This window comes from Suncus etruscus, chromosome 15 (genome assembly GCF_024139225.1).
Source record: "Suncus etruscus isolate mSunEtr1 chromosome 15, mSunEtr1.pri.cur, whole genome shotgun sequence".
Classification (NCBI taxonomy): Eukaryota; Metazoa; Chordata; class Mammalia; order Eulipotyphla; family Soricidae; genus Suncus; species Suncus etruscus.
In genome coordinates, this window is record NC_064862.1 from 78,766,013 (window position 1) to 78,782,688 (window position 16,676).

General features: G+C 52.8%; 1 protein-coding gene across 1 annotated transcript in view; it reads right to left on the reverse strand.

The window, feature by feature from the left end:
* Positions 1–16,676, reverse strand: part of LOC126029979 (kinesin-like protein KIF19) — a 20,119-nt gene continuing 3,443 nt past the window's right edge. The window contains exons 4-19 of the mRNA XM_049788199.1: positions 16,515–16,625; positions 15,137–15,224; positions 13,843–13,979; positions 13,611–13,736; positions 12,996–13,190; positions 11,804–11,953; positions 11,285–11,407; positions 10,703–10,853; positions 9,545–9,722; positions 8,964–9,144; positions 8,053–8,342; positions 4,914–5,049; positions 3,248–3,372; positions 676–784; positions 81–158; positions 1–27 (exon numbers count right to left, since the gene is read on the reverse strand). Coding sequence (XP_049644156.1) covers positions 1–27; positions 81–158; positions 676–784; positions 3,248–3,372; positions 4,914–5,049; positions 8,053–8,342; positions 8,964–9,144; positions 9,545–9,722; positions 10,703–10,853; positions 11,285–11,407; positions 11,804–11,953; positions 12,996–13,190; positions 13,611–13,736; positions 13,843–13,979; positions 15,137–15,224; positions 16,515–16,625 — 2,205 coding nt within the window. The remainder of the gene's footprint in view (positions 28–80; positions 159–675; positions 785–3,247; positions 3,373–4,913; positions 5,050–8,052; positions 8,343–8,963; positions 9,145–9,544; positions 9,723–10,702; positions 10,854–11,284; positions 11,408–11,803; positions 11,954–12,995; positions 13,191–13,610; positions 13,737–13,842; positions 13,980–15,136; positions 15,225–16,514; positions 16,626–16,676) is intronic.

Genomic DNA, 16,676 nt, shown 5'->3' on the forward strand with positions numbered 1-16,676 from the left:
TCATGGTCCTGGGCCTTGGAGCGGCGGCTGGCAGCAATGAGCGCGATGCTCTTGGTGCCCTGGGCCATCTCCCGGAGGGCCTGCGCACTCAGTGTCTCCAGACTGGTCCCTGGATATAGCTTGGAGACGAAGCCCTTCACACTCATTGGGCTGGACTGCTGTCAGAACCAGAGGCAAGACAGTCATGGGCCCCAAGCCAGAAGCAGACTGAAGATCACACCCTGAGGCCAGCAGCTTATCTGGTACTGATGAAAATGCCAGCCTGGCAGGACCCCGTTTACTACTGTTTAAGTCCAGTACTCATTCTCTGTACCTCCAGTTGTCTTGGGACCTCACTGACCTATGATCTGCTCCCCCACTAGGGGTCACTGTAAAGCTGCGAATACCTAGGTAGGGGCCTCTGCTGCATACGGGGGCATTTCTAGAAATGGATGTACAGACCCTAGATCAAGGGAGTGGGGCAGGCTTGAACAAGGGTTGGAGGCATCTGCACCCTGGGAAGCTGAAAAGATGGGACGCCTCCTGCTCGGTCTCTGCTCAACGCTGCCATGAAGGGGCTTCTAGGAGCTTCTGATTCCTCATGCTATACACAGGCAGAAGGGCCCCTGGGCTGGGTCCACATAACACTCAGAGAGGTCCCACAAACCCCAAGCTGGGTCTATACTGCACACCTACCTCATGGCTTGGGGGCGTCAGCAGGATACGCACAGATGCAGGGGGTAGGAGGGCATCTGCCTTCCCCACAGACTTATACGGGGAGCCTTTGGCCGACTTGTGACCATCACTGTGGGGAACATAAGCCTCAGAAGAGTTAGTTATTTTTGGTTTTTGGGTTGCATCCAGTGGCATTCAGGGGTTACTCCTGGCTCTGTGCTCAGAAATCACTCCTGACAGGCATGGGGGACCATATGGGATGCCGGGATTCAAACCACCATCCGTCCTGGATCAGCTGCTTGTAAGGCAGATGCCTTACCGCTGTTGTTTTTTATTTTGTTTTTGTTTTTGGGTCACATCCTGCAGCACTCAGGGGCTACTCCTGGCTCTTCACTCAGAAATCGCTTCTGGCAGGCTGGGGGGACCATATGGGATGCTGGGAATCGAACCAGGACCTGACCTGTGTTGGCTGCATGTAAGGCAAACACCCTACCGCTGTGCTATCTCTCTGGCCCAGCAGAGTTAGTTGGACCCCCAAGCACAGCCCTTAACCAGGGAGGGTGGAGGGGTCAAGATCAGGAGCTACACAAATCTGCCCACTTCCATCTCAGGACAATGGGGAGAGAGGGGAGCAGTGGGAGAAGAGAGGAGTAATGAGAGGAGCAGGGGAGGTTGAGGGGGTTTGGGGAGCAGTGGGTAGCACTGGGGGTGAGGGGGGCCTCCCCCCTGGGGCTAGCACAGTGGGGGCTTCTGGTTCTTCCCAACTTCTGGTCCAAAGCATGTCTTTTGCTGTGGACTGAGGCAGCTTTGGTGCCCCAGTTAGTTGGGTGGGACCTGTTTCAGAGGATGTGGCAGGACAGGGCAGGGACATGGCAGGAACTCAAACCCAGCAGGGACTGAAACCCAGCCTTGGGGCACATCGGTAGGTTGGTAGGGCATTTGCCTTGCATTCGGCAGACCCGGGAGGGACCTTATTCGATTCCCCGCATCTTATATGGTCTCCAGCCTGCCAGAGCTGATTTCTGAGTGTAAAGCCAGGAGTAGCCCCTGTGCACCCCTGGGTGTGGCCCAGGAACCAATCTGTCAATCAATCAATAAAGTTTAAAAAAAGAAAGAAAAAAACCCAGCCTTGATGGAGGGGATACAAGTGCCTGTTTTCATGCTATACACACATGTGAGCTCACAATGTACTTACATGCTTGTTTTCATATGTATGCACATAAATTTGAGAGTGTACTGTGTACCTGCATGTATGTAAACCATGAGTGACATGTGCTGCACACATGAAACACATGCATGCCACTCCTGCATAGGACACAAAGCATAAGTATGCAAGACAGGCATGCTATATGCAAACACATACATGTGGTCCCACATTACTTGTGTGCACAAGTGTCATGTATATATAAGAATTGTGTGCATAAAGGGGCCGGAGAGATAGCATGGAGGTAAGGCGTTTGCCTTGTGTGCGGAAGGTCGGTGGTTTGAATCCTGGCATCCCATATGGTCCCCTGAGCCTGTCAGGAGTGATTTCTGAGTATAGATCCAGGAGTAACACCTGAGTGCTGCTGGGTGTGACTCAAAAAAAATTGTGTGCATCACAGGGCTAAAGAGATAGCACAGCAGGTAAGATGCTTCCCTTGTATGCAGCTGAACTGAGTTTGATCTCCAGCATCCCATGAGCACTGCTAAGTATGGCCCCCCCAAAAAATGCAAACAAAAAAGAGGGGGCTAGAGCAATAGCACAGCGGGGAAGGCATTTGCCTTATATGCAGTTGACCCAGGTCCAATCCTTGGCATCTTATAGGGGCCCCTGAACCTACTAGAAATGATCCCTAAGCACTACTGGGTATGGCCCAACTCCCTCAAATAGAATTGTGTCAACAGGGCTGGAGCAATAGCACAGTAGGAAGAACATTTGCCTTATACATGGCTTCCATTCCTGGCATCCTATAGAGTCCCTGGAGCTCCAACAGGAGCCCTGTGCTAGAGTCAGGAGTAAGACCTGAGCATCACTTGGTGTGGCCCTAAAACTACAACAGCAAAAAAGAATTGTGCACATGCAAGACACATATGTACACCCAGAGACATGTATGGGTACAGGTATGTACCCAGGGCTCAGGAGCATATGCTTGGACATGTGTGAAGACTCAGGCACTGATGTATGTGTGCTCACAGACTCATGCACATACACAGATGCAATGCTTGCACAAACACATGTATAGCCTTGGGCATACACCAAGGATCTAGCTGTTTCCATGGCCCTGGTATGAGTCAAACAGACCTTGCCCAAGCCCTTGGGGGCTGTGCGGACACAGCAGTTGTGCCCCCTGCCAGCAGGGCACCCTGAGGGGCACCACTCTGTGTCCATGTTGACTCCTGGAATGACCAGCTGGGCACCTCAGACTGAAGTGCTCAGATCAAAGGCCCACTAAGTTAGGAAACAGCCAAACAAGAAGCAAGAAGAAGCAGAGAGAGGAGCACTGGGGTGCAAAGCTCAGGGGAAGAGTTGGGCCTGAGGACTGTGTGTATACCACAGCTGGTCTAGATGTAGTCAGGGACTGAGCAGCAAGGCCTCGGATGTCCTCCTCACCTGTCCGTCTCCAGAAGTATGGGGGGCAGCTCGAACTGTGCTCCCCATGGCAAGTCCTTCCTGTCAGCTTGTAGCTCATAGGTGGCTTCCTCAGGTGCGGGAGAGATGCACAGCACAGAGCCATCCTGAGGACACCAGGGGTCAGGTGAGGTCCCACCGCCACCCCCTACCCCACTGCCAGCACCCACCAAGGAGGTCCTGAGGGGGTAAGTGTCTGCTTGTGCTGCCAGAGGCAACAACACAGCCAGGAGGACATTTGACTTAAATGTGTATAACACAGATTTGATCGGGCATCACTTATGGTCCCCCAAGCTTGCCAGGAGTAACCCCTGAGCACCACTGTGGTCCCAAAACAAAACAAAATAAAACCAAAAAAGCATCAAAATAAACCAACTGTTAGAGAAATAACTACACTGAGAACTATCATAACAATGTCAATGAGTGAGCAAGTAGAAAGTCTGTCACAAATACAGGCAGGAGGGGAAGAGAGAGAGATGGGGGCTTTGGTGATGGGAATGTTGCACTGGTGAAAAAAGATGTTCTTTTTTTTTTTGTTTTGTTTTTTGTTTTTTGGGCCACACCCATTTGACGCTCAGGGGTTACTCCTGGCTATGCGCTCAGAAGTCGCTCCTGGCTTGGGGGACCATATGGGATGCCAGGGGAATGAACCGCGGTCCGTCCTAGGCTAGCGCAGGCAAGGCAGGCACCTTACCTCTAGCGCCACCGCCCGGCCCCGAAAAAAGATGTTCTTTTTATGACTGAAACCCAACTACAATCATGTTTGTAATCACGGTGTTTAAATAAAGGTATTATTGGGGCCGAAGAGATAGCACAGTGGCGTTTGCCTTGCAAGCAGCTGACCCAGGACCTAATCCCAGCGTCCTATATGGTCCCCTGTGCCTGCTAGGAGCTATTTCTGAGTAGATAGCCAGGAGTAATCCCTGAGCGCCACTGGGTGTGGCCCAAAAAACAAAATAAGTAAAGATATTATTTAAAAAAAACTGAACGCAAGGCCTGGACAGACACCACTGAGTTTATGCTGTTTGCCTTGTGCATGGCCAACCCTGATTCTATCCTGGTTCTATATTTGCACAGAGTTCCTCCAGCATTATCAAGGTCACTCCTGAGCACAGAGCTGTGAGTAGCTTCTGAGTACTGCTGGGTGTGGCCCCCTATGCCCCAAGTAACAAAATTAGCACATACTAAGGAAATTAAACCAAACAGAGGGGACCGGAGTGGTGGTACAGCAGTAGGGTGTTTGCCTTGCATGTGGCTGACCTAGGACGGAACCTCAGTTTGATCCCGTGTCCCATATGGTTCCCCAAGCCAGGAGTAATTTCTGCGCGCAAAGCCAGAAGTAACCCCTGAGCATCACCAGGTGAGGCCCCAAAAAACAAAACAAGCAAATAAACAAAGCACAAACAAAGTTATCCTCCCCTCCTTGTTTACTGAGGTTCCCAACGACCACTGGGTATTTCTATCCATGCAGGGGGCTAAAGACCACACAACCATCTGAGAGGAATGAGGGCCCAAGGAGCATCTCTGAGGGGCTCAGCTCCCACACCCAGGTTGGGTGCATCCATGAACAGTGCCCACGCCTGGGAAACACTGGGCTCCTGTCCATTACTCCAACGTAGGTGGGTGCCCAGCTGCTGCTCAAACCTACCCGCAGTGAGCTGGACATGACGGAATGCAGGAGCAGCAGGCGGTTGAGAGAGCCCTCGCCCAGCTCCCGTGAGTACAGGCGGTAGCGCTGCTCCAGGGCCTCAGGCACCGGGACTCCAGCCTCTGCAGGGTAGGTACTGGTCAAGAGGAGGAGCAGGAGGCAGGATCAAGGGCCTGGGGGCCCCAGGTTTCACTCACTTACGCATCTCTCTGCTCTCTACACATTGGTCTAGCATGGGTTTTTGTTTTATTTTGTTCTGTTGTTTCCTCCCTCCCTCCCTCCTTCCCCCTCCCTCCCTTCCTCCCTCCCTCCCTCTCTCCCTCCCTTCCTCCCTCCCTCCCTCCCTCCCTCCCTCCCTCCCTCCCTCCCTCCCTCCCTCCTTCTTTCTTTCTTTCTTTCTTTCTTTCTTTCTTTCTTTCTTTCTTTCTTTCTTTCTTTCTTTCTTTCTTTCTTTCTTTCTTTCTTTCTTTCTTTCTTTTTCTTTCTTTCTTTCTTTTGTTTTTGGGTCACACCCGGCAGCGCTCAGGGGACCATATGGGACACTGGGATTCAAACCACCGACCTTCTGCATGCAAGGCAAACACCTTACCTCCATGCTATCTCTCTGACCCCTGTTCTGTTCTATTTTTATTTTGGTGTTTAGACCACACTAGGCTCTGTACTGGGGCTTACTCTTTGCTCTGTGCTCAAGACTCACTCCTGGGGCCGGAGAGATAGCATGGAGGTAGGGCATTTGCCTTGCATGCAGGACAGTGGTTCGAATCCCGGCATCCTATATGGTCCCCCAAACCTGCCAGGAGTGATTTCTGAGTGTAGAGCCAGGAATAACCCTTGAGTGCTACCAGGTGTGACCCAAAAACCAAAAAAAAAAAAAAAAACACACACAAAAAAACAAACAAAAAAAAAACTCACTCCTGTGAGCTCTGTGTTCAAGGGTTACTCCTGGCTCTGTGCTCAACACACTCCTAGTGGGGCTCAGGAAACTCTATGTGGTGTCGGGATTGAACCTGAATCAGTTGCATGTACTCTGCTCACTGTACTATCTCTCTGGCCCCTGGCTCCTTTTTTTTTTTTTTTTATGTGGGGGGCCACACGTGGCAGCATGCACTCAGAAATTGCTCCTGGTAGGCTTGGGGAACCATATGATATGCTGGGACTGAAATCAGGTCTGAAATCCTGGGTTACCGAATGCAAGGCAAATGCCCTACCCTTATGCTATCCCTCTGGCCTGGCACCTGGTTCCTTTCCTTTTTCTTTTTTTTTTTTTTGTTTTTGGGCCACACCCAGCGGTGCTCAGGGGTTACTCCTGGCTGTCTGCTCAGCAATAGCTCCTGGCAGACACGGGGGACCATATGGGACACCGGGATTCGAACCAACCACCTTTGGTCCTGGATCGGCTGCTTGCAAGGCAAAGGCCGCTATGCTATCTCTCCGGGCCCTCCTTTCCTTTTTTTAAAGTTTTCCCTGGTGAGCAGGAAGATAATCCAAGGGTTTGAGAGTATTCATGGTACCGCATGGACCCCAAGTACCTGTGTATGAGACTGGAGTAATGGCACAGTGGTAGGGTATTTGTTTGACTTGCTGGCTGTTGACCCGGGAAGAACCTGGGTTCGATCCCTGACATCCCATATGGTCCCCTGAGCCTGCCAGGAGCAACTTCTAAGTACAGAGCCAGGAGTAACTCCTGAGGACTACCAGGTATGGCCAAAAAACCAAACAACAACAACAACAAAACCAAGTACCTATGTGTGGCTCAACAACAAACAAAAATGATGATGGGTAATGGCTTCACTCTAACATGAGCACTAGATGCCAAGTTTCCTTTCCTCTGAAGAGACTGTGGAGCTAGGGGAATGCCACTGTCCCAGGATCCTATGATTTCAAAATGAGGGGCCAGAGGTGGGGCATTTGCCTTGCATGCAGAAGGATGGTAGTTAGAGTCCCGGCATCCCATGGGATCCCCTGAGCCTGCCAGGAGCGATTTCTGAGAGTAGAGCCAGGAGTAACCCCTGAGCGCTGCCGTGTGTGACCCAAAAACCAAAAACCAAAAACCAAAAAAAAAAAATCAAAATGAGGGCCCCACACTGGTAGCACAGCTGTGGCGCATTTGCCTTGCACATGGCTGACCCAGGACTGATGTGGGTTTGATTCCTGGCACCCCATATGGTCCCCAGAGCCTGCCAGGAGAGATTTCTGAGTGCTGCCAGTGTGGTTCAAAACAAAACAAAACAAATTTCAAAATGACAAGAGTGAGCACTGAGCAGAGATAGGAATGAGCTCTAAGCAGAGACAGAGTGAGCCCAGAGTACTGTTTATTTAGTAGTTTTATAGTGAGTCTATAGTTTATTAGATACAACTATGCTGTTAGATTCTGCTTTCTAAGATTTATTGCCCCAGGCACCTTTGGCCCCGAGGACTCCCACAGCTTAGTAAGAAAGCAGTTCATTACCATTTCTAGAGCCCCCTGGTGCTAAAGACACCTGACCCTGTCCTGCACTCCCCTGATTCTGCAGGCACCTACACTCCCCTTTTCCCAGCGTCTGGCAGGCGAACCATAAAAAACTTCCCAGGCACAGCTGCAAGTGACATCTCCGAAATTCCAACTGGAGGTGAACTGAGATAAGGAGGTGCCAGGGAAGGGGGTCCTGTGGTGTGTATTAGAATTTATGTAAACCTGTGGAATGTTAAAATATCACCCTTTGTAGTTTTGTGTAACTAAGATGTAATGGAATAATCTGAAAGGTATAAAGACCTGCTCTCCCCTGTGCTCGGGATTCGAGACAGTTTTTGTGCTCGAACCCAGGCCCGCCTGAATAAAGCAAGCTCCAAAAATTCATTGATCGACTTGCCTCAATTTTTGTAGTTCTAACAAGAGCTGGATGTGGCCCTCAAACAAAAACAAGTAACAAACCTAAATGCTTATAGTAACAGAGTAATACTCTATTAATATTCTAGTAATAGAGTAATACTCTGTGGGATTCCTACCATTTCTCCCTAAGGGAAGGGTGCAGAGAGGAACAGTGAGCATGGAGAACGGAGATCAGAGAGGAGCGCAAAGCGAGGAGAGGAAAGCTGAGAGGAGCGTAGAGCAGGGAGGATAGAGTGTGAAGAGGAGCAGGGAGGAGCAGAGCTGGCTCACATGGGCCAGCGGGCCGCACCTTGGATGAGCAGCCGCTGATCACGGATGAGCTGCTCGCACAGCAGCCGGTGCTGGTGGTAGCGCTGAATGACGAAGTCCTTCTGGCACAGCAGGTTCTTGCGGCGCAGGTTATGGGCCTGCAGCTCGGTGCTGCTCACCTCCAGTTCATGAACTCGACACAGTAGCTGCAGCACCTCTCGCTGCTCTGCACTGGTGCTCCGGCCCGGCAGCAGCCGCTCCAGCTGCGATGCTTTTTTCTTGGCATTGGCCAGACGTTGCTCCAGTTCGGCCTGCAGGCAGCCCACAGAAAACAGTGCCGGGTTGGGCCCTTTGCACTTGGTATTGCTGTGGGCTCTGCCAGCTGGCCACTTTCAGAGTACCCCAGCCCTGCCAGATTGACCTTTGCTGCCACTGACTTCACATACCATCAAATGGGGATTCAAAGGGCCGGAGCCAGGCCCAGCCTGAACTGAGTTCAATCTGTGGCACCAACAGGTAGCCCCAGCCTACCACCTACCACCATGGTAGCCTGCCCCAGCTCCATCTGCAGGTAAGGTGACCCCCGCACTCTGTACCCTACACAGGTGGTCGAGTTTTGTGGGATGGCCCCACTCTGAGCCCACAAAGAAACCCACCCCACACTTTAGCCTCATGTCTGACAGAGCACTGATTGAGCCAGCATGACCATGGAGGGCCAGGAGCAAAAGGAACCTGCATGTGAAGTCTGAGCTCCATCCCACAGCACACACATTTCATGCTCATATACTCTCCACACCCATGCACACACACACACTACACTCTCAGACACAGATACACTCACACACACCCCAGCAGGCCATCACTGCAGACAAGCAGGCTCGCAGGGAGCCAGGTGTGGCTGGCAGGGAGGAGAGACTGCCTGCCCCCCTCACCTTGAGAGCCTCTGTTTTCCGTTGCTCAGCGAGCAACATGTTGACCTCATCCCGGGCCAGTGCCACCTCGTGCGGCTCAGCTGCCTCCTCTCCATCGTGGTCCCCATCGGCCACTGTTGGCTCCTCATCCTTCAGGGTGACTGGTTCCTGGGGAGCCCGGTGGCTCCTCTCTCGCTCCCAGCTATAGCCCAGAATGGGGGTGGGGTCAGAGCGCAGGAGGCAGGAGGCCCGGTCCAGAGTCCCCCATGCAGACAGGAAAAAGGGCCCACGAATGGGAGTTCTGAACCCATATTTGCAAGGAAGTCTGTCCACTGCCTAGGGGAATTGGGACACAGCCTTCACCCCAGACACCCAGGGCTCCCTCCACCTCCCCTCCGAGATGCCACAGGTGGGCAAGGCCTGCCACAGGGTCATCCTAGTTCTGGCAAAATGAGGTGTGAGGCTGTGTGTGGTGGGCCAGGAGCCCTGGCCCAGTGGACGAGCCTCAGTTTCCCCTTCTGCCCAATGGCTCAGGACAACAGCTTTGAGAAGCAGATCAGATGTGTCCTGGATGGTTTCACTGAGGAGGAAGACGGGCTCACTCAGCAATGGTGAGCAGGTGACGTGACATGTCCACATGAAGCTCGATGAGCGTGTTCTCCAGCTCCACCAGGCTACGTCGCATCTCCAGCTGCTCTGTGAAGGCCCCGATCAGCTGCGCACGAATTTTGTTCATCTGCAGGTGACTGTCCTCCTCACCATTGCTGGGGGATATCATGGCTGCGGGAAGGAAGAGCAAAAGGCAGGGTCCCCTTCCTACCATGCACTGCTACCCCAAAGTGGAGTTGTGGTCATGCTCCTATGCAGGATATTTCCCGTAGCTGCAGGGCACTGAAGGTCTCTCCTCCTGCACAGACCACATGCCACCTGTCCACACAATCCCTTCATCTCAGAGACCTTCCCTAAAAATACCTTCAACCTGGGAGCACATTGATGAGTTCTAGCACATCTGAATGGGTCAATCATTAATCACTCAAACAAGGTTGGAGGGGCCATGGCAATATCAGAGAGGAGTGCATTTATTTTTTTTTTTTTTTTTATTTTTTTTTTTGTGGTTTTTGGGTCACACCCGGCAGTGCTCAGGGGTTATTCCTGGCTCCAGGCTCAGAAATTGCTCCTGGCAGGCACGGGGGACCATATGGGACGCCGGGATTCGAACCGATGACCTCCTGCATGAAAGGCAAATGCCCTACCTCCATGCTATCTCTCCGGCCTTTTTTTTTTTGTGGGAGAGAGGAGTGCATTTACCTTGCACTGGCCACACCTGGCCATATGGGGAGCACTGCCAGGAATGATTCCTGAGCACAGAGCCAGAAGTAATCCCTGAGCACCCTAGGTGTGGCCCCAAAACAACCAAAAAAAAAAAAAAAAAAAAAACAACAACCACCCAAAACTATGGGGTGGAGCCTGGCCTCATATGGACCAAAGAAAGTTGGGTGGGTTCTGGAATGGGGCCAGACAGAATGCATAGGAGTGTAGTCTAATTAGAAGGGTAGAAGGGCATGGCTTGTCAAAGGGGCGTAGTCACATCAAAGACGGGTGTGGGTGTGGCCTAGCCAAGGATGTGACCAAATTGGGATGGGAGGGGGCCTAATCAAGAAGGGGTGTGGCTCAGTCAGGGATGGGACATGGTCTAAGCTAGGGTAGGGCCTAGCCTAGTTAAGGACATGGCAGGGCCAAGGGCAGTTTGAGGGCTCTACCCGGTGCATCCCTGACACAGGCCTGGCTCTTCTTCTCCTTCTCCTGTTTCTCTATTTTGGATTTGAGGTGCTCGATCTCCCGGCGCAGGTCGGAGATGACGTCTGTGTATTGCTCGATGTGATAGGATACGCTCAGCAGGTTGCGCTTGACCTGTATGGTGGGGCCGGGACCAAGGTCAGAGCTGAAGTTATGGTCCCAACTAGGAGGTGAGGACAAATGCCAACACACACTGCAGGAGGAGTGAGCCCACCGGCTGGGGGGGCGGGATTTGGGAGGGAGACACTGGGGGCCAGCCCCCCCCCCCTCCTACAGACTCCTTCTCATAGCTGCTGTGTAGATGGTGGGGTGCGGCGGTATAGATGAGACTGCTCTGTGTGGGCTCTGATTGCCTATGTGGTTTAGAGAAGCCATACTCTGGTCTGAATGCCCAGTGGGGGATGGCCGGGGGAACCCCCAGGCCAGGGAAGTGACCAGATTATACACACTGCACCCCTAGATGCATACTCTGATGTGGCCTGTCTGGAAGCCACATCTGCAGATGGGCCAACAGCCTCAAGTCCTCATCCCCAAGCAGGGCTCACCCTGGTCTTGATATTCTTGGCTCTGTAGGCATACAGCAGGGTGCTTCTGGACTCCTCGAAGTGTGTGCTGGCCGGGCTGATGTGTGCAATCATCACAGTGCGGCTGTTACCCCCAAGAGCGTCCTGTAGGAAGCAGTAGTGCTGGATGATAGTGCAGGACCCTCCTGCCCACCCCAACCAAGAACCAATAGGGGTCGGCCACCAGGGAGTGTGAAGCACCTAGGTCCCATTCACCCTGGTTCTAAGACTGTGAGATTTGCCCTAGCGAGTGATTATGTGGACAAAACTGTTTCCACTGGCTTCTCTCTATCTGCCCAGCTGTATGTGAAGGGAACTTTTATCACAGTCTGATAAGGGGACCTCGAGAGGTTATAAGCTCTCTGTCACTGGGGGTATGCAAGCCTTAGCCACCCACATTTGAGGGATGGTGGGGACTTAGACTGCAGTGTGAGGTGAGTATGGCTGTAAGGAACCCACATGCGGGAGCTGCCAGCAAACGCCCCCTTCCCTGGGCCCCACCTTGAGCAGGCGAGTGAGCTTGCTGTCTCGGAAGTTGACATACTGAGCACGGCTGCCCTTCTCACTGAGTGCATTGATGCAGTTGCCTAGTGCCAGTAGTGAGCGGTTGATGTGGGCACCTTCCTTCATCCTTTTCCCTCGGTTCTGGGTCTGCAGGAGAGCAGGTCACAGGGAGATGGTCCCCCTCCCAGTGCCTCTTGTCCCAAGAGGGGGGCACTGAGGACCAGAGGAAAGTAGTAACCCACCAATGCCCAAATAAAACCAGTTGTTTCAGAGCTGAAACTGCCTAATGGGTTGCACTTGGATTCCCCAAGTGGTGACAGCTGTAATAGGGGGAGATGCTAGGGTCAGAGCCATAGCACAGTGGGGAGGGTGTTTGCCTTGAATGTGGCTAACCTGGGTTCAATCCCTGGCATCCCATAGGGTCCCCTGAGCTTGCCAGGAGTGATTTCTGTGAGCAGAGCCAAGAGTAGCCCCTCAACACTGTTTGGTGCGGACCCAAACACCTGTGCCCCTTTTGGCTTCACACAGGACTCTTGTCTGGCCACGTCTGCAGAGCCATCTAACAGGGACACACAGGGAGGGGCTGACAACCCCATAACAGGACCTGATCAGGTTCTGCTGTTGGCTCTTGGGGGCCATGTCTGGGCCAGTCACAGCCTTCCCGAGCCCTCATTCCTGTAATATTATTGTCCTTTTTTGTAGCAGTGTCCCTGGATCTTGATCTCCCCGTGCCCCTACATTCCTGGCATCCCACTAGATATTGGAACATTCTGGATCCAGGCTAGCCCTGCTTGATCCTGACCCTGAGCACTGCAGGTGCGCAGGGAACCAGTGAGCAATGAAGTGTCATGCCCAGGGCACAGAAGCAGATGTAGTGCTGGGGGAGAAGCACCAACCTGGGCCTCCATGGTATCTCCTGTCCCTAGGACTGAGGCCGTGGAGGCCATGATCCCAGAAAGGGAGAATGCTCTGGCCAAAACCTGCCATCCAAGGACAGGTGAGGGGTCTGCAGATTTTGGGAAAGTGCTGTCAAGTCCTCTCTGCCTCACAGGTTCTTCTGATACCTCCAAACTTCTAACGTTTGGCTCTAGGCCCAGCAGGGGTCCACACCCTTCTCTGGGGACCCTGAGTCTCTGAGTAGGGGCCTTAGTTCCCCTGTGTGTCCACCCCAGGTTAGCAGGGCAGGCACCTGGGATGCGCGCTCCGAGCCCGCCAGGTCCACCAGGAAGAGCCGGCCCACGCGCACTTCCTCAGGCAGGTCTGTGCCACGGCGGTGCTGGCGGACAGTCACTTGTAGCACTGCATGCGAGCGTGACGACGTGGTGTTGGCGGCCGTGGGCTCCTGCGTGCGCTGCCGGTTGCCCTTAGTGAGCAGCTGCATAATCTGCAGGACGGGTGGGCGGTAAAGGAACAGCCTTCATAACCCGGATGTGGGGACCCCATGTGAAGGCCTGCGTCGAGTATCCCAAGGGATTGTCCCGTCCCCTCATCCTACTGCCGCTGTGGGTGTCCCTGATAGGCACCACGTGGACATGCCCCTGGCCCTCTGGGGCCCACAGGTGGTCTCCAGCAGTGCTCTGAGTTGGTCCTCCTGGATGGAAACGAGGTCCCAGAACTCTGGAGAACTTTGGATAGTGGCAAGGAGAGGATGGGGAAGGTTACTAACTGGCCTGGGCACCAAGGATGGGATCTAATTTGTGTGGGGGCATGCTGAGTGTAGTAGGGTCATGGAGACTTTCTATGCATCCCTAGCATCTCTGAGTTACGGGGATGGCTCTGCTCTCTGCTCCCCCTTGAGTCTCACCTCGTGGGCGTTGGAGGTTGACACCTCAGTGATGCCTGCAATCTGGATGCTGCCCCGGGCATCCTCCCGAAGCTCCAGGAGCCCTGATGACGGGTTCAGCAGGTCCCGAATCACCTCATTATAGATCTGGGAGAGACAGGTGCTGGAGGAAAAAGGCTCTGGGGGGTGTGGGATGTCGGGGGAGGCAGGCGTTTTTGCAAGTTCCCTGCAGCTGGCAGGATGTGGGCCCCACCTCAAGGTAGGACATGGAGACACTGTAGTCCATGTTGTTGCGAGTGTCCTCGATGGCTTGGAACAGGTCCCTAAGCGCCTGCAGGTAGATGCCCGGCTTGGAATCCATGCCCAGCATGCTGTAGGTCTTCCCGGCGCCTGCAGGGAGCGACAACACCCAGGGGTGGGCCTGTGGGCTGGAGCATGAGACTGGCCACCCAGTGACTTTGTTTCCAATAGAAATAAGAACCCCTGGGCCTGGAGAGATAGCACAGCGGCGTTTGCCTCACAAGCAGCCGATCCAGGACCAAAGGTGGTTGGTTCGAATCCTGGTGTCCCATATGGTCCCCCATGCCTGCCAGGAGCTATTTCTGGAAGGAAGGAAGGAAGGAAGGAAGGAAGGAAGGAAGGAAGGAAGGAAGGAAGGAAGGAAGGAAGGAAGGAAGGAAGGAAGGAAGGAAGGAAGGAAGGAAGGAAGGAAGGAAGGAAGGAAGGAAGGAAGGAAGGAAGGAAGGAAGGAAGGAAGGAAGGAAAGAAAAATTAAAAGAAATTGGGGAAGAAAAGAAGGAAGAAAAGGGGAGAAGGAAGGAAGGAAGGAGGGAGGGAAGTTCTATTCTTAGGACTTTTTATATGGGCTGGGGCTGTGGTGCACACAGCTCAGAGGCTAGGTGTAGCTTTGCATACCCCAGGCCTGAGTTCCATTCCCAACCCCCCACTAGCTCTATGCATAGCCAGAGTGACCCTGAGCCTTGATTACCCCAAGCACCACTGAGTGTGGCCCAAAAGTCAAAACAATCCAGAAGAGATAGTGTTTTGTTTTTTTGTTTTTTTTTTTGTCGAGCTTTACTCCTCCATAAAGCTTTCTTTATGAGTGGTAAAGCTCTCCAAAAATTAATCCCTTGCTGAAGCTGTGTTCTGAAGCCTAGAGCTTCTAGAGATAGTGTTTTAAGGAGTGTTTCAGTGCCTTCAGGGGAGCATCTTTGTTAGCTGCCTCAATGTCCTCACTTGTGTCCCCAGTGTTCAATGGACAGATGCCTGGTTTAAGGACAGTGAAGCTGGGCAGGCATCACCCCTGCAATATGCCAGCTCCACAACACTGACCCTCTCCAAGTCTAGCTTTTGGGGTACTAAATTCCAGGATCTTGATTTTACGAAGGGCTGTGGGTGCTCAGGGCTCAGGTGGACTCAAATTACTTCCTAGCTCCACCCAGTCACGTCTCTGCTGTTTCCTCCCTGTGGAAAGGGGGGTCCGTGACTTTCAGGAACATCTGGCCCCAGGTTAGGTATTAGGAAGAAGGCTCTAGTCCTGGCCATACCTGAGGGGCCATAGGCAAAGACCGTGGCGTTGTAGCCAGAAACAACACTTTCAACCAAATGCTGCGTGGTGGCAGAATACACGTCTTTCTGTGGGCAGAGGGACAAGTGGTAGTATGAATGGCACCAGCGAAGGCTGGTGAGCCGCCCGGTCATCCCTGTCCTGCTCCCTCGGCCACAGTGGGACACCAGAGCTGGGATCCAGCCCTGCTTGCCTGACTCAGCAGCCTGCTAGGAGGGTGGCCAGTGAACATGTGGGGACAGGACAGCAGGAATGGACCTGCCCTGGGGATCTCTCATGACCTCTGACTCCACAGCCTCTATCAGCCTCTTTGATCCTTCATCGTCTGCTGAAATGCTCTTCTCAGAAAAGCCCCTCCACCCTACTGCATGCCTCCCAGCAGCTACTGTTTCCCCAAGAATCAACCCTTTCTCCATGTGGGTGCCTATGAGGCCTGTGGGAAGAGAACATGTCTGGGCCCCAGGCAGGCACGTCACTGCATGAACAGGGGGATGGATGGGTAGATGATGGATGAATATATGAATGGATGGGTAGATGATGAATGGGTAGATGATGGGTGGACAGATAAACATGGATAGATGGATGGATAGATGGTTGGATGGACTGATGGACGGACAGATGGATGGTTAGATGGACCAATGGATGAATGAACAGAAGGATAGATAGATGGAAAGATTGATGGATGGGGCCCAGAGAGATAGCACAGTGGCGTTTGCCTTGCAAGCAGCTGATCCAGGACCAAAGGTGGTTGGTTCGAATCCCGGTGTCCCATATGGTCCCCTGTGCCTGCCAGGAGCTATTTCTGAGCAGACAGCCAGGAATAACCCCTGAGCAATGCCGGGTGTGGCCCAAAAACCAAAAAAAAAAAAAAAAAAAAAAAGATTGATGGATGGATGGATCAATGAACAGATAGATGGATACAACCATCCTTTGATGAATGGACAGATGGTTGAATGGACCAGTGGTAAATGAGCAGAGATATATAGTTGGATGGATGGATGGACAAATGGAAAGATGGATGGATGGACAAATGAATGATTTGATGAATAAATGATGGATGGGTATGTGTGTATGTGGATAAATGGGTGAAGAAAGGATTGGTGGGTGAATGGTGGATATATGAATGGGTGAGTGGATGATGAGGAGTGACTATGTGGAGTAATAGGTGGGTGGGTGGACAGATAAGTGAGTGAATGAATGATGCCCTCTATGAAGCCTGGCACTTGGGAGTCTACTACAACAACAAAGGAGCCTCCTATTTCCAACCCTGGCATGATCCAAGAGCCAACTGCTAGAGCTGTAGGGAGTCCCTGTGGGGAGTAACGGGACCAGCTATCCAGGAAGTCCTCCTGAGACACCTGAGTTGCATGCTGATCGAACACAGTGTCGAAGATGAAGGTCTTCTCCCTGGACCGGTGTGTCCGCAATGCGTCCTCTGCGTCTTCGCCCGGGTCCATGAGCACCACCATCTGTAAGGAGTGAGGGTCGAGCCAAGGCAAGACCTGAGCCTGGCACCCACA